The following is a 14825-nucleotide window of genomic DNA, read 5'->3' on the forward strand; positions in this document are numbered from 1 at the left end:
CACCATGTGGTTGCTGGGAATTGAACTCAGGACCTCTGGAAGAGCAGTCAGTGCTCTTAACCCCTGAGCCATCTCTCCAGCCCCACATTGAGGGCTTTTAAAGTTTGAACTAAATACATTTTTGTTTTGGTTTGGTTTTTTGGAGACAGGGTCTCTCTGTGTAGCCTTGGCCATCCTGGACTCACTCTGTAGACCAGGCTGGCCTCGAACTCACAGAGATCCGCCTGCCTCTGCCTCCTGAGTGCTGGGATTAAAGGCGTGCGCCACCACGTCCGGCCTGAATTAAATGCGTTTTGTGCTATGATATGACCATGGGGCTGTGGGATGGGATGTGATGTTTGCTCGAGAACTGTCCTCCTGTAGGCTTTGGCGTTTGAACAGTTGGCTTCTGTCTGGCAGTGCCGTTGGGAAGGTTATGCAACCTTTAGGGAGTACGGCTTTACGGGAAGAAGTGGGACATCGGAGGCAGGCTTTAAGGCTTTATAGACTCGCTTTACTTCCAGTTCCCTCTGACTCTCGCCTGCCTGAGGATGGAGGTGTGGCCTCTCTGTTTTCCTGCTGCCATTCTCTCTAACCCCCACACCACGGTGGACTCTTCCCCTTGGGACCGTAAGCCAAAATAAAGCTCTCTCCTCCAAAAGTCACTCTTGGGTATGGTGTTGTAGAAGTTGGTATCAGGAGTGGGGTGTTGGTCCTAGTGGACAGAGATGTTATCACCGCTTCTCCTCTGTGCACGGATGGCAAGTACTCACCGTCATGTGCAAAGACAACAGGCTCACTTGCGTGCTCACACGGCACACATCTCCCCTCAGTGCACAGATGACATCTTACTGCACAAGGGAATGACGTTTGACGTGTGGGAAGGTGATTTTTAATCATTATTGATAATACCGGTCGCCGGAGGATGGGGGCCGCGTGCCAGGAGAAAGAACTAATGGTCCTGTCAGTCCGAGTGACTGAAGCTTCCAACAGGAGGACCTGCCATTTCAAGTGGGGGTTTATGGGTTTGTTGACTCAGCACCCTCTCCTTTCTGCTGAGGACAACTCCATCTCCCCCCTCAAGAGCTGCCATGTTAGTGCACTGTGCCCTGTTCCTGAGGAGCACTTGACCCAGCTGGGCCAGTCCCAGCGACCTTGCCTGGACCTCTTACAACAAGAACTCAAGGTTTTTTCTTTCTTTCCAAATATGTATTTATTATGTATACAGTGCTCTGCCTGCATGTACACCTGCAGGCCAGAAGAGGGCACCAGATCTCATCACAGACGGTTGTGAGCCACCAGGTGGTTGTTGGGAATTGAACTCAGGACCTTTGGAAGAGCAGCCAGTGTCTTAACCACTGAGCCATCTCTCTAAGTTTCTTTACTACTGAGGCTGACAACATGGAAGCTGCCAGTAGTCATGTGAAGAAAGCTTAAGTGAAAACAGAAAAACATAAAGGAGGGAAGGAGGAAGGGAGGGAGAGAGACAGAGACAAAGGAGAGAAAGACAACAGAGAGATGAAAACAGATAGAAAGAAAGAGGGGGGGCAGAGAGGGAGAGAGAAATTGTTTTGGGCTGTGACATGATATAGGTGTTTTTATTTTTTATTTTTTGGTTTTTTTCAAAAAAGAGTTTCTCTGTGTTAGCCTTGGCTGTCCTGGACTCACTTTGTAGACCAGGTTGGCCTCGAACTCACAGCGATCCGCCTGCCACTGCCTCCCGAGTGCTGGGATTAAAGAAGGCACTTTAATTACATTTTTTTTTTAACTGACCAGGTTCTGGGCATGGTGGTACAAATCTATAATCCTAGTACTAAGTAGAATGGCAAGTTTGAGGCCACATAGGCCTAATAGACAGGCTATGTAAAAACAAAACAAAACTTTCAGGGCATGGGAGACAAACACAGGTGGATTTCTGAGTTTGAGGCCAGCCTGGTCTACATAGTGAGCTCCAGGCCAGGATTGCATAATTAGACCCTAATTAAAAAAAAAAAAAAACAGACAAAACAAAACAAAATAAAAAAAACCAAACAAAAATCAAAATTCAAAAAGCAAAAAAAAAAAAAAAAACCCCAAACAACAAACTTATTTCCAGCCAAAATATCCCTTCTCAGCGGAGAATTATAAACTTATAAACTCAAATATCGCTAAAAATGCAGAGATAATGTCTGCTAAGACTCAGAACCCTGACAGATGATTCCTCAGTTCTCAGAATGTGACCGACAGTTCAGACTATCAGCTGAGGTGATCTGTTATGTTAGTTCCCAAGGAACTTTCCCATAAGTTTGTAAACTTCAGTTTATCTGGACTTCAAATGATGTTAAGCAGGGTGTGGGCATCACGCCTGTAAAGCCAGTGCTCAGGAGAATGAAAGACCTCTCATGAGTTCGAGGCCAGCCTGAGCTATAACGCGAGACCATACCTAAAAATCAACAAAGTGGGCTGGAGAGAAGGTTTGGTGGCTCAGAGCACTTGCTGCTCTTTCAGAGGGGCAGGTTTCAGTTCTTAGACACCCACATGGCAGGCCACAACTGTGACTCCAGTTCCAAGAGGTCTGGTGGTTAGGAGCACTGCTTTCTGCTTTTGTAGAGGTCCCAGCATCCAAACTGTGTGGATCACAATCACTTCAGCTCCAGGGGACTCCAACGCTCTCTTCTGGACTCTCCAGTCACTGCACCCAGGTGCTCAAACTTCCAGGCATAAACATATATGTAACTTTAAAATATATCTGAAGCTGGGCGTGGTAGCGCACGCCTTTAATCCCAGCACTCGGGAGGCAGAGGCAGGGGGGTCACTTTGAGTTCGTGGCCAGCCTGGTCTACAAAGTGAGTCCACGACAGACAAGGCTCTACAGAGAGACCCTGTCTGAAAAACCAATAAATAAATTTTAAAAAATATCTGAAAGGAAAAAAATACTAGTAACTATAATCTCCCCCCTCCCATTCTTATTTCAAGGAAACAAATGAAGAAAAAAAAATTTGATGGGGTACCTTTAGTACCAACATCTTCAATATTATATGTGTTTGGGTGATTGAGTCATTAGTTAAGTAAACACGAGTCTGATTTAACTTTGAACCGTTCCACTGTGTGAAATACACTTGTTCATTCACATATGTGCATCTCGCTAATACGATCCAATATTTCCTATCAATAGCTCGGACGGTGTAGGAGGCAGGGGCCTAACATATGTTCCTGCAATCCTCACAGTGCTGCTGCTGCCATCCCCGGTCCAGATGACACAAAGGTTAAGTGATTTGCATCCGGTGGACACACGCTTCAATATGAGGCTGTGGTTCTCAACCTGGGGGATCTCGACCCCTTTGGGGTTGAGTGGCTCTTTCACAGGGGTCACCTAAGACTATCAGAAAACAGATATTTACATTATGAATAACAGCAGAAAAATTACAGGTATGAAGTAGCAATAAAATAATCTCACGGAAGCCGGGCGTGGTGGTGCACACCTTTAATCCCAGCACTCGGGAGGCAGAGGCAGGTGGATCGCTGTGAGTTCCAGGCCAACCTGGTCTACAAAGCAGGTCCAGGACAGCCAAGGCTACACAGAGAAACCCTGTCTCGAAACAAACAAACAAACAAACAAACAAACAAACAAATCTTACTGTTGGGGGTCTCCGGAGTATGAGGAACTGTTATAGGGTTACAACGTCAGGAAGGTTGAAGGAGATTTTAATATACTGCTGGAAGCCAGGCACGGTGGTACAGGCGTGTAATCCCTGTACTCGGGAGGCAGAGGCAGGTGGATCTCTGTGAGTTTGAGGCCAGCAGGGTCCAGGACACTCAAGGCTACACAGAGAAACCCTGTCTCAAAAAAACCAATGTGTGTGTGTGTGTGTTGTGTTTGTGTATGTGTGTGTGTGTGTGTGTGTGTACTGCTGGATTACAGATATTTTCCTTCACTGGGATGGCTTCAGTCTTTCCTTCAACCCGGAGGCTGAGTCTTCACCCGGGTCTCATTTCGGTGTGATGTGTGTCTTCAGTGACTGAGGGTAAAAGCAACACTCCTGTGCTCAACGGTAAAGTGTTTACTGACCCCGTGGGTAACCCCTGTATTCAAACACCCTCGGCTCCCCCATCAAAACTCTTGTTGGACTCACATGGTCTGCCGAACCCACTGGGGCTCCTTACCTCAGCCTCTTTGTGACCTTAAGTTCCTCCTGTCACAAGGCCTCTGGGCAAAGCCAACCCCTCTTCATGTTTAGGCCTTCTCTAAGACATTACGTCAAGTCCTCTGACACTCTCCCAGCATCTTGGACGTCTTTCCTTAAGTGTCCATGTGGACAGGGATGGCGTGTTTGTCTTCCTCACTGCTAACTCTTAGTATGCACCTTGGCACATAGTTAATAACAAATATATGTTTGTAAGTAGGAAAAACAAACAAACAAACAAACAAAAAACCAAACCACCAGCTATCAGCTAAAGAGGAAAATGCCAAGACGCCTGGGCTTTGACTGACTGCTGGGTGTGGAAGGAAAGCTTGCCTAGACACGACACAGAATGCAGCTGGCAGGGTAAAACAGAGGCTAACTCAAAATACAACATGCAAGGACGTTTTTGTTTTCTGTACAGTTTTTACATGATTAGAAAATATTAGGGGCAAAATGATTTTGTGAGAAACAAAGCACAGTTCAACTTGATAGTGCTCTGGCCTCGCTCTGTAGACCAGGCTGGCCTTGAACTCTGAGCGATCTGCCTGCCTCTGCCTCCCAGAGTGCTGGGATTTTGGGCATGCTCAGCTTTTTACTTAAAAAAAAAAAAAAAAAAAGGCTCTTAACACAAAGACCCGAACCTAAAGAGACATACTGATTTCGACGACATTCTTATCTTTCCAAGTGTGCACGGGGTCACTCTCTGTGGCGCTAGGCTTTTTCTTTTACAATTTTTCCTTTTTTGCGGGGATTCTTAGGAATTCCTCGAAACAGCCCGACGGTGGAGAGCGGCTCTCCAGGCCTTGGCCGGTGAAGAAACACTTCCTCTTTGAAAGCCAGCGAGTTTTGAACGATAAAGCGTTGCTAAAGAGGAAGCAATCAAACCTATCAGACAGGCTCTGCCCTCCACGCAGGCGCTGCTTCCTGTTTTTTCCACAAAACGCTTTCTGGTCCTCCCGTGGAACTGTTAGGGAGAGCCAGGCTGGACTGCTGTCCCCTTTTAAGAGAGCGTGTCGCGTCCACCATCCGTTCTCACGGAGGCCAGCACACTTTGGAGATCGTGATCCGACAGGGAGCCACAAGCGTGTAGCAAGTGCTAATCCTACTCTGGACACTTTTTCCCCTTAACGTGCTTTTGTCAAAATAAAAGTTTGCAAAGTCCCCAGGCCTTAAACCCGGACAAAAAATCGGTGACTCAAAAGTCCACCCCGGGAAATGCTGGCTCCCAAAAGGCAGGTGAGGCGCCCTTCGAAGGTGACCGTCTTTTCAAGTGTCCCAGCTCCGGGGAGAACGTTTTCCCGCCACGGGTCACTCCCACATCGCGGGGCCGCCGCCCGCCAGCTTCGAGCAGCCTAAGGGACAAACCACGGAGCGCGCCCTCCCAGCCACCGCCGCCTCCGCCGCCGCCACGCCCACCACGCCCGCCGGCGCCGCCCCGCCCCGCCGCGCGCGCGCCACCCCCCCCCCCCGCCTCTCACCGCCCCGCGGGCTGTGATTGGCTGCTGGCGCCGCCCGTCTCGAGGGGGCGGGGCGCGTCGCTCTCGGACCGGCGCTTCTATTGGTCGCGGCGGCGGCGGCGGCGGCGGCGGCGGCGGCAGCGCGCGGAGCCGGGGGAAAGGAGGCGGAGAGAGCCGGTGGCCGCGGTGGCGGAACGGGCGGAGGCTTGTCGGTTTCGTAACCGTCGCTCCTCCTCGCCGACTCGCGGGGCTGCGAGGCCTGGGTCGGGTCGGGCCGCGCCGCGCGGGGGCCGCTCGGAGTGGAGGCCGACTAGGGGGAGGGCGGGCCGGCCGGAGGCGCAGGTAAGGAGGCCGCGGGGCTTCGGGGAGGAGGAGGAGGAGGAGGAGGAGGAGGAGGCCGCGGCCGCAGCCCGCCGCTCGCGTAGGCGCCGGCCGGGCCCGGGGTGGGGGGTGGGGGTGGGGGAGACCCGGCCCTGCCCGAATCGGCAGGTTGGCCCGGAAGGCCCTCTGGCGGCTTGGCGGCGCGGGCGGGGACCCGGCGCGGCGTCTGATGCAACCTGCGGGCAACACCCGGCGGGGCTGAGCTCATCTCTGGACGCGGCCCAGCGCCGCCGCGCGTGGCGCCGACCCCCCGCGCTCCCCGGGGCGCCCCCTCACCGCCATCGGGGAAGGGATGGAGCACCAGGTGGCCTCTCCAGAAGCCGGCCCCCCTGCGACGTGCAGCGTGACAAGCCCTGCGCGCATTGGCCCCTGGGGGAGGGAGGGTGTTCCTAGAATAGAAGGTGGACCAGATCTCGCTTTGGAGCCACCTAGGATTCTTCTCTGTCCCTACCCAAACAGCTCGGTCTTGGGGGGGATTGGGGACCCGGCGGGGCGGCGGGGCGGGGGGGGGGGCGGGGAGAGGCCCGGGTCCTGTCTGGAATGATGAATAACCTAGTGGTTACTTAGGGAAAGCACTCGGGTTTTAAACTCACAACGTTGCATGAGGGTGGTTTCGCTTGTTTTGGGGGGGACGGTCGTGTGTTGTGGGGTTCACTGGGAGGGTGGAGGGCATTCCTAGATGGATCGCGCATCGCCCACCAGTTAAGCTGGAGGGACCTCGGGAAAAGAACCAGTGGAGGTATCCAGGTGGAGAGATTGGGCGTGCGCGTGTGTATGGAAGGATGGTTTTCTCTTTCCAAGCGCGCTTGTGTCTTTCTTAAGGTTGGCACGTTTAGTTTTTGCTGTGCTTTTTTTTTTCTTCCCCCCCTTGTAAGCTGCAACATAAGATGTGTCAATTTTAGAAAGGTTTTAACCTTTGTGGGTTGCACAAGGGCTGGGGCTTGTGTCTCTGAGTTGCCACCCACTTGTGTCCTTATTTGAATATATTAGCATTGGATGCAGACCTGTCTCACGGAGGAAATTTTGAATTAAAGCACCCCGAAGGGCTTTCTTTACTCAGAAGTTCTACATAGAAGTCAGACCGTGGTAGGCAAGCCCCCTCTACCTCTGAGTCACATCCCTAGCCATCAAAGAGCTCGAAGTCTGCTCAGCTGTTGCCACTTGAGTTGTAGTTGTGATAAGCTATTCCTGGGGTTGTTTCCTTGTTTCTTGGGGGGGGGGGGGAACTCCCAGTAAATGACAGGATACTATTCAGTTGAAGAAAAACATGAGCCCATTTCCTGCGTCTGGTGGGCACGCTTGGCTGGCTCAGTTATTTTTATTACCTATCAGAACCAACTAGATGGGGACAGAGGCCACCCATCCCTCAGTATATTTTAAATCCTCACAAGCAGGTCGTGATTGCCAGCCAGGTTCTATGGTCCTGGGGAGGTGCTTGCATCCCTGGTGGACTAAACCATCCTTGGGAAAGCCCCTGGGAGCATTCCCTTCCTGAGATCATGGGAAAGGACACACGTGCTGGTCAGAAGTTGCCTCAGTCACAATAAGGAGTACTGTAGCAATTTTAGGTTTCCCTCTGTGGGGTGGTTGCATAGTTTCTCAGACTACCTATCCCGTTGCTTTCCCTGCCATTAAAGAGAGGGCAAAAAACCTGAACAGGCACTCCTATTAAATGTACACTTATAAACTATATATGTTTTGAATGTGCTAAATAGTACTGTAAGTAGGTTTAAAGGATAATATCCAAACAAGCGTACATTTTCTTCACACACTCCAGTGGACCACTTACATGGACCTTCTTGAAGGATTATTTTCTCTTTCGTGGATCCTGCCTCCAACAGACTCCAGGGAGACACCTGGAAGCTGCAGTTGCCAAAAAAACTGAGGGAGCAGACGGGACAAAAAAGCACAAAGAGAAGAAAAAAGAGCGCGTTTAGGAGGCAGAAGGTAGCGTGGTGATGCACGCTGCGTTGAGTGTAAGGGAGCAGTCTGTAGAGAGGGTTAGCACCTTGGGTTCCATCCTGTAGCCTGGAGTCACAGACATGGATTTTTAGTAGCAAGATGTGGCTTAATTAGGTTTGAGGGGAAGATTGTTTGACCTGTGGGTCTCAACTCTTTTGGGGGCTGAACAGCCCTTTTACAGGGCTCACCTAAGATGATCCAAAACCACAGATAGTTACTTAATGATTCCTAACAGTGGCAAAATTACAGTTATGAAGTAGCAACAAAAATAATTTTATAGCTGGGCACGGTGGCGCACGCCTTTAATCCCAGCACTCAGGAGGCAGAAGCAGGTGGATCACTGTGAGATCAAGGCCAGCCTGGTCTACAAAGTGAGTCTAGGACAGCCAAGGCTACACAGAGAAACCTTTGTCTCTAAAAACCAAAAAGAAAAAAATCTTATGGTAGGGGTTCACCACACATGAGGAGCTGTATTAAAGGGCACAGCATTAGGAAGGCTGAGGCCACTGCCCTAGGTGGTCTAGCGAGTGGTTAGAGGGAGCTTGGGCTGCTACACCTGAGACTAGGGCCCCTGAGAGATGATGTCAGCCTGAGGTAATTTCTGTGGCATTAGGGATGAAAGATGTGAGATATTTTTGTTTGTAAACCTGAAGACTCAACCTTCATTAAGGAAATTGAGTGAAAAGTTTATTTTGAGAGGCTAATGGAGAAATACGTGGCTTATCTAGGTTTATGAAAAAAGTATCAAGCTAGGAAAATTTTATACATGTTTATTGTACCAAGTGAAAATTTAGAAAAGTCCTGTTTTATTTTACTATTCCAATTTTCCAGAGTTTCATTGTTTTATTCTTTTGAATGAGCATTACTTCTATTAAGAAATTTGCATTTGAAAAAGTCTGTTACTCATTTCATTTGGCCTCACATTCTTAAGCGCCATTGTTTATATGCAGCCATGGTCCTCCACTGTGCCATCAGAACCGTTTTGGTGCTCCCCTAAAACAAGACTGAAAGCCCACATCCAGAACTCCTTCCTGGTCTGGCAGCAGGAGAGTTGGTACTTGTAGGAAGTTGCTGGTGTTGGTCCAGGGGCCACTTTGAGAACTGTTGCCCCTCAGCTTTCCTGCTGCTTCTTGGGTGATTGACAGGCAGAAGGAAGGAGGCACCACCCTGCTTCCTGTAGACTGAACTTTGGAATAGATTAGTCCACCCAGAAGCCAGACTTTGACTTAGAGTTAGTAAATGTCAGATGGCTTTGCTGTGGGGCTCAGTAGGTGTGCGGAAGGACCACAGAAGCATGAACGACAAGTTTCTCTGTGCAGGGCAAGAGCAAAGCTGACTGTCAGAAGCCTCTGGCTAGTTCTCTGCCTCTCTCTCTCCTAGACAGCGTGTCTCTACATAGGCTTTGTGCTATTGGGACTCACTGTGTAGACGAGGCTAGCTTCAAGCGCACTCCACCTCCCAAGGCTGTCGTTAAAGGCACGCACCACTATATCCAGACTACTTTTTAATTTTTTACTTAATTAATTCTTAGTTTCTCGAGACAGGGTGTCTCTGTGTAGCCCTGGTTCTGTAGATCAGGGTGGTCTTGAGCTCAACCTGCCGCTGCCTTGCAAGTGCTGGGATTAGAGGCACACAGCACCACTGCCTGGACTTTTTTTTTTTTTAAATAAACAATCATGAGGGTATTTTCCCCTCTCTCCTTTTTATTCTTTGCAAGTTTGTAGGTTCAATAAAATTACTTTTTTGTTTTTCTAGTCAAAAGGCTCACTCAACACCTCTCCTTTGTTCTGGTTAGAACCTTAGCAAGATTAGTTAGAGCCCTAATACCCCGCATCTTTGGGTTCAGAACAGGCAGAGCATCTGAATTTGGAGCCTGTTGTGACTAAGTTGTTAGTAACTAGAGTTCATGGTATTTTGTTAGTTGGGGCATCATAGCAGTTCTGCACCCCTCCTGTACAGGTGGGGTTGACCCTCAAAGGAGGGAAAGCAAGTATATGTCCAGGGTAAAAATGGGGGAGCCAGAGCCAAGGAAAGATCTGATCTTGTTTTCTAGTCTTTACTTTGGATTGTTGGTATCCTTGAGCTTGGCCAAATTGACTGCAGAGATTAGTTGTTAATAAGAATACGAGGCCGGGCCTGGTGGCGCACGCCTTTAATCCCAGTACTCGGGAGGCAGAGGCAGGCGGATCACTGTGAGTTCGAGGCCAGCCTGGTCTACAAAGCGAGTCCAGGACAGCCAAGGATACACAGAGAAACCCTGTCTCAAAAAGAAACAAAAACAAAAAACAACAACAAAAACCATTGAGAGACTCCCAGGAGAGGTATTGACGTACTACAAGGCCTTAAAATTGGGTTATACATGTCATAGCAACTTGATAAGCACCTCTGTTACATGGCAGCCCGGGAGGCTTAAGTTAATACTGAATAGCCGCTTCTTATTTTTTAATTAATTTGTTTACTTTCTTTCTTTTGAACAACCACCTTTTAAGTGGGAGAGAAATGAGGCCACATAATCATTTTCAAGGGAAGTTGTGAAATGTCTATTATGAGTGTAACTCAAAGTCCATATCCATCATGGCTTGGAAGGGAGCTTTCTGTCCTGCTTTAGTGCTGGAGTAAGAACAGATGACCCACTAGCTTAGAGCTGGCCGAGTAGCTGTTAAAACAGTTCAAAGTAATGATATATGGACATTTAAAGGCAGAGATTAATAGTAATAAATAATAAAAAGCCAACTTAATAAGCATGCTTGAAAGAAGGCTCGGCCAAAGTTTGGGTTGGCCAAAGCTGTTGATGTTTACTGACTGAACTTTTCTTTATAACCTTGGGTGTGCTCACTGGGGCATTTTCCTAACCAGCTAACGTCCCTAACTGTCCACTGATGTTGTTTTAGCAGTTCTGGGAAAGAACAGGACAGTTTCATGGGTCGTAACAGTGCTTTCTACATTTCTCAGAGTGCTGTGTGTCCTAGGTGGACACAGTTGATTCACTGTTTAGTTAGTAGTGACATGTTGTCATGGAGATGGAGGAGGTGTGCTTTTACATTCCACAGTTGACAGGTGGCTGGGGGCATTAGCTATACTCAGAGCAACCCGGGTCTCAGTAGTTTCTTCATAAGAGTGCCTCAGTAAGTACCGAACTCTTGAGAGAGCAGTGGGTGCCAACACTGGCTGCACTCAAGGTTCCTTTGTCCAGCCTGAGTTCCGGTACTTAGCCTTCCTTGCCTGTATCATTAGGATGTTGTTTCTTTGTGAATCAGGCTGAGTATGTCTATGTGTTTTATTATTGTGTCGAGAAGAAAAGCTCGTGATGCAGGCTGGAATGGAGGTCCTTTATTAGGTAGCTCAAGTCCTGAAGACAAGACCCATTGAGTAAATGTCAGTGACTGTCACTTAAGGTTACTACAAGGTAAAAAGCAAACCAACCAATCAGCTCAAATACCCTGCCTGAGGAAAACAGCCCATAGTGGGTGAGGTCGTTGTAACTACCCTGGGGACATTGAACGATCATAGCAGAATCCAGATTCTCCTGGGTTCTGCAGACTGAGCATCTTGATCCAGCCTTCTAGCCTGACTTGAAACAACCCCTCCCCCCAGAAAAGCACAGGTGTCTGTTCTAAAATAATTGAACTTGTTTTCCATGCTTACCCAAACAGCTCGGATTTCTCCCTGGCAGATTGTCCAGTGATACCGGCTCACAGGTGCTACCTAATCCGGCTATGCTTTTGTTTTTTCTCCCCTTTCTGATAATCACAGCTAGCCCCTGTGGACCTGCCTTCAGCTTATGGTGTCTCTGAGCCAGCTTAGCCGTTTGAAATTTGGAAGCATCAGTGTGGTTGGCAGTTGCCTGTGTAAGCAAAACCAGTAGGTTGCTACTGTGTTAGGTCTGTACCAGTTTTTCTTACTTGATCCTGCCATTTCACATATTTTAATGCAGCTTCTTTTCTAACTAGGTACATGTGAAGGTTTTTGGCAGTTGCGTGTGGCCCCTGCTCATCACACTGCTCTGCTTGATTTCCACCTGTTCTGTGTTGGCAAAGGATCGAGCCCAAATGAGCAAGCTGCCGCAGCCAGCCGCTGCTCCAGGGGTGAACGGAATCAGTGTCATCCACACGCAGGCGCATGCCAGCGGCCTGCAGCAGGTTCCTCAGCTGCTGCCCGCCGGGCCTGGGGGCGGAGGCAAAGCTGTGCCTCCCAGCAAGCAGAGCAAGAAGAGCTCGCCCATGGACCGGAACAGCGACGAGTATCGTCAGCGCAGGGAGAGGAACAATATGGCCGTGAAAAAGAGCCGGTTAAAAAGCAAGCAGAAAGCCCAAGACACACTGCAGAGAGTGAACCAGCTCAAAGAAGAGAACGAACGGTTGGAAGCCAAAATTAAGTTGCTGACAAAGGAATTAAGTGTACTGAAAGATTTGTTTCTTGAGCACGCACACAACCTCGCAGACAACGTGCAGCCCATCAGCGCTGACGCCACCACGGCAAACGCTGAGAGCCCAGGGCAGTAGACCTCCCGGAGCCCGCAGCTCTGCGACTGGAACGTGAGCGCTGTGACCACCTGCACCCTTGGCTCAGTGGCGGGACTGGGGCTTGTTCTTTGGAGGTTATTTTCTGGGCTCAGCACTGAGCAGCTGATTAGCCATGTAATTTATCTGGTCTTAAATGATAATGGAGTTTTGAAGCACTAAAAGAAAACTTAGGGTTTATGGTTAAAACAAAATTCCTGGACTTTAATGTTCTTAATAAATCCTGACTTTCCCAGAAATGTTTCTTTTGTAGGAATGGGAACATGGAAGGTCATATAGAAGGTTCTGGGTTTTAATGAGACAATGCCTTGGCTTAAGAAAAGCTGAACTGAACCAGGTGTGGTGGCGCACACCTGTGATCCCAGCACTCGGGAGGCAGAGGCAGGTGGATCCCTGTGAGTTTGAGTCCAGCCTGGTCTACAAAGTGAGTCCAGGACAGCCAAGGCTACACAGAGAAACCCTGTCTCGAGGGAGAGAAAAAAAGAAAGAAAAGAAAATCTGAATTCCACCTGTGAATTTTGTGATTTTATTCTAAATTGTGCATTGTAAATTCTAGGGCTACAGAAACCAATCGTAATAATTTGGCCTCATTTTATAGATAGTATAAACCTGTCTTTCCATAATTGGCATTGTTTTTTTTTTTCAAACAATACACATTTTAAAAAATGACCTTAGGTGAAGTAAAGAAATCCCATCAGGTCAGCTGGAAGAGGTGATTAAAAATACAAATTGCATTTAGGAAGGAAGGAAGGAAGTGGTTTGTGGTTTTTTCCTTGTTTTGAAGGGCACAGAGAGAGCAGGATTGGACTTGGAGTCCTTCTGCTTAACGGATGCGTGTTATCTGTGTCTACAAACCAGCATCTACTGTTCACTGACAGTTTCTGTGGATGGAAGAAAAGGTACCATTTGGTTTGGATGAGAAACCATCTTTTTGACAGCCAAGTTAGTAAATAAAATACCTTGGCTTGATGTTACAGACCATGATTTAGAATACTGACTGACTTGGTTTCTCCCTTATTCAGAATAACTGCCAATGGGGCCGTGATTTTTAAAGGTAAAGTTTCGGGTGTGTGCTTATGTGAAGAGGCATGTTTTGGTATTTGATCTCAACCAAATGACTATTAGAAAAATGTCCCAACTTCATGCCGTCTCCAGAATAGTCAGAGAAAACTTGAAAGGATAAGGTTTGAATCTTTAATTTATTTCCTAATCTTTTTGTTTTTATTTTTTGAGGAGTTTCTAGTTTATTGGGCTGTTTTTCCCAGACTTCGTGTGTTATTGCTCCCATTAGTGTGCTTTTCTGTTCTATATAAATTATTTTAGAGACAAAATGCTGATAAAACTCAGGATCTTGGCGTCTTTGCTGTGAAGCAGAGCAGCTGGTAGGTGTCGCCTAGGGTCTGCGGTCAGGGCCCTGTCGGCTTGGTAACTTGTGGCGTTTGCATAGTTCCAGCTCAGGTTTGCTGGTTCCTGAGGTGCCGACTGAACGTGACTCGTGTGTGATCAAAGCTTGTGTTGCTGGGAGTCTTGCTAGAACGCGGTCAATTCTGGTCCTGTTCCCTACTAGCACGTGCTTACCGGAAGCCAGTGTGTGTAACTCAGGGCGCTCCCTTAGTGCGCAGGAAGAGTGCTGCTGTCCTGGGCGGAAGCTCTCCGTGCCCTGCAGCTCAGCAAAGCTGAAGACTGTTCTTGGGGAACCAAGAGATGAGTGGGGTTTTCAAAACTTGGGTCCAGCAGCAGTTTACCTTGTTTGGATAGATGTTTGGGGTCACGAACAAGGACGCCCCCATGTAATCTCAGCCTTTAGCAGCTGACTGATGCTGGGTAACAAAGTGAATGAGGATGAATCCGGTTCCACCTGCACGTTAAGTGTTCGGACACTGGAAACTCCTACTCCAAACAGCCGTGTTCACAAGTGGACATTCTCGCGGAAGTTGTTCTTACCGGTGCCAGGACTTTAAAAAGGTAGCTCCAGCCGCACCCTTACTCTTTATAACTCAAGCAAGCGGCCACACTGAACACAGTTAGCTGTGTGTGGACTTTCTCATTAAGGTGGCGTGCTGTTTAGCCTGATAGATGTCTCAGTGTAAAATGGAGGGAAACTAGGTTTGGGGCGCGGGTCAGTTGTAGAGTGACTTCCGTACCGCTTGTTACGGGAGCCTTTAGCGTTTGCTCTGCCTGTGGACAGGCCCCGGGGCTTAGGAGTCCTAAACTGGAGTGTGGAGTAGCCTCTCTGTCTCCTGGGATGGGTGCCCTTTGACCAGTTCTGGGTGCAGAGGAGGGATCGGAGCTGCCCTCCTACACCTACCTGACTCTAGTATCTTAGGATTTGACTAAAATGTGACTGGGTGTTTGAAATCCAG

The 14825-nt window shown here is 48.6% G+C and overlaps 1 protein-coding gene across 3 annotated transcripts; it reads left to right on the forward strand.

Annotated features, from left to right (window-relative positions):
• Window positions 1-5727: 5727 nt before the first annotated feature.
• On the forward strand, window positions 5728-12701 carry CEBPG (CCAAT enhancer binding protein gamma). 3 transcript variants are annotated; one of them, XM_084770852.1, is made up of 3 exons: window positions 5816-5941; window positions 11696-11803; window positions 11893-12701. In XM_084770852.1, the coding sequence occupies exon 3, from the start codon at window positions 11992-11994 to the stop codon at window positions 12442-12444; it is 453 nt and encodes a 150-aa protein (XP_084626978.1). In that variant the 5' UTR covers window positions 5816-5941; window positions 11696-11803; window positions 11893-11991; the 3' UTR covers window positions 12445-12701. The 3 variants fall into 3 exon arrangements, with proteins under 3 accessions (XP_084626976.1, XP_084626978.1, XP_084626977.1); XM_084770851.1 differs by having other exon boundaries at window positions 11696-11790; XM_084770850.1 differs by lacking the exon at window positions 11696-11803 and having other exon boundaries at window positions 5728-5941.
• Window positions 12702-14825: the final 2124 nt, after the last annotated feature.

Source organism: Acomys minous (assembly GCF_964271855.1).
Source record: "Acomys minous genome assembly, chromosome: 20".
In the NCBI taxonomy this organism is placed as follows: Eukaryota; Metazoa; Chordata; class Mammalia; order Rodentia; family Muridae; genus Acomys; species Acomys minous.

Coding starts and splice junctions, on each gene's coding strand:
- CEBPG (XM_084770850.1), top strand. CDS start 11,992: ATGAGCAAGCTGCCGCAGCCAGCCGCTGCTCCAGGGGTGAACGGAATC.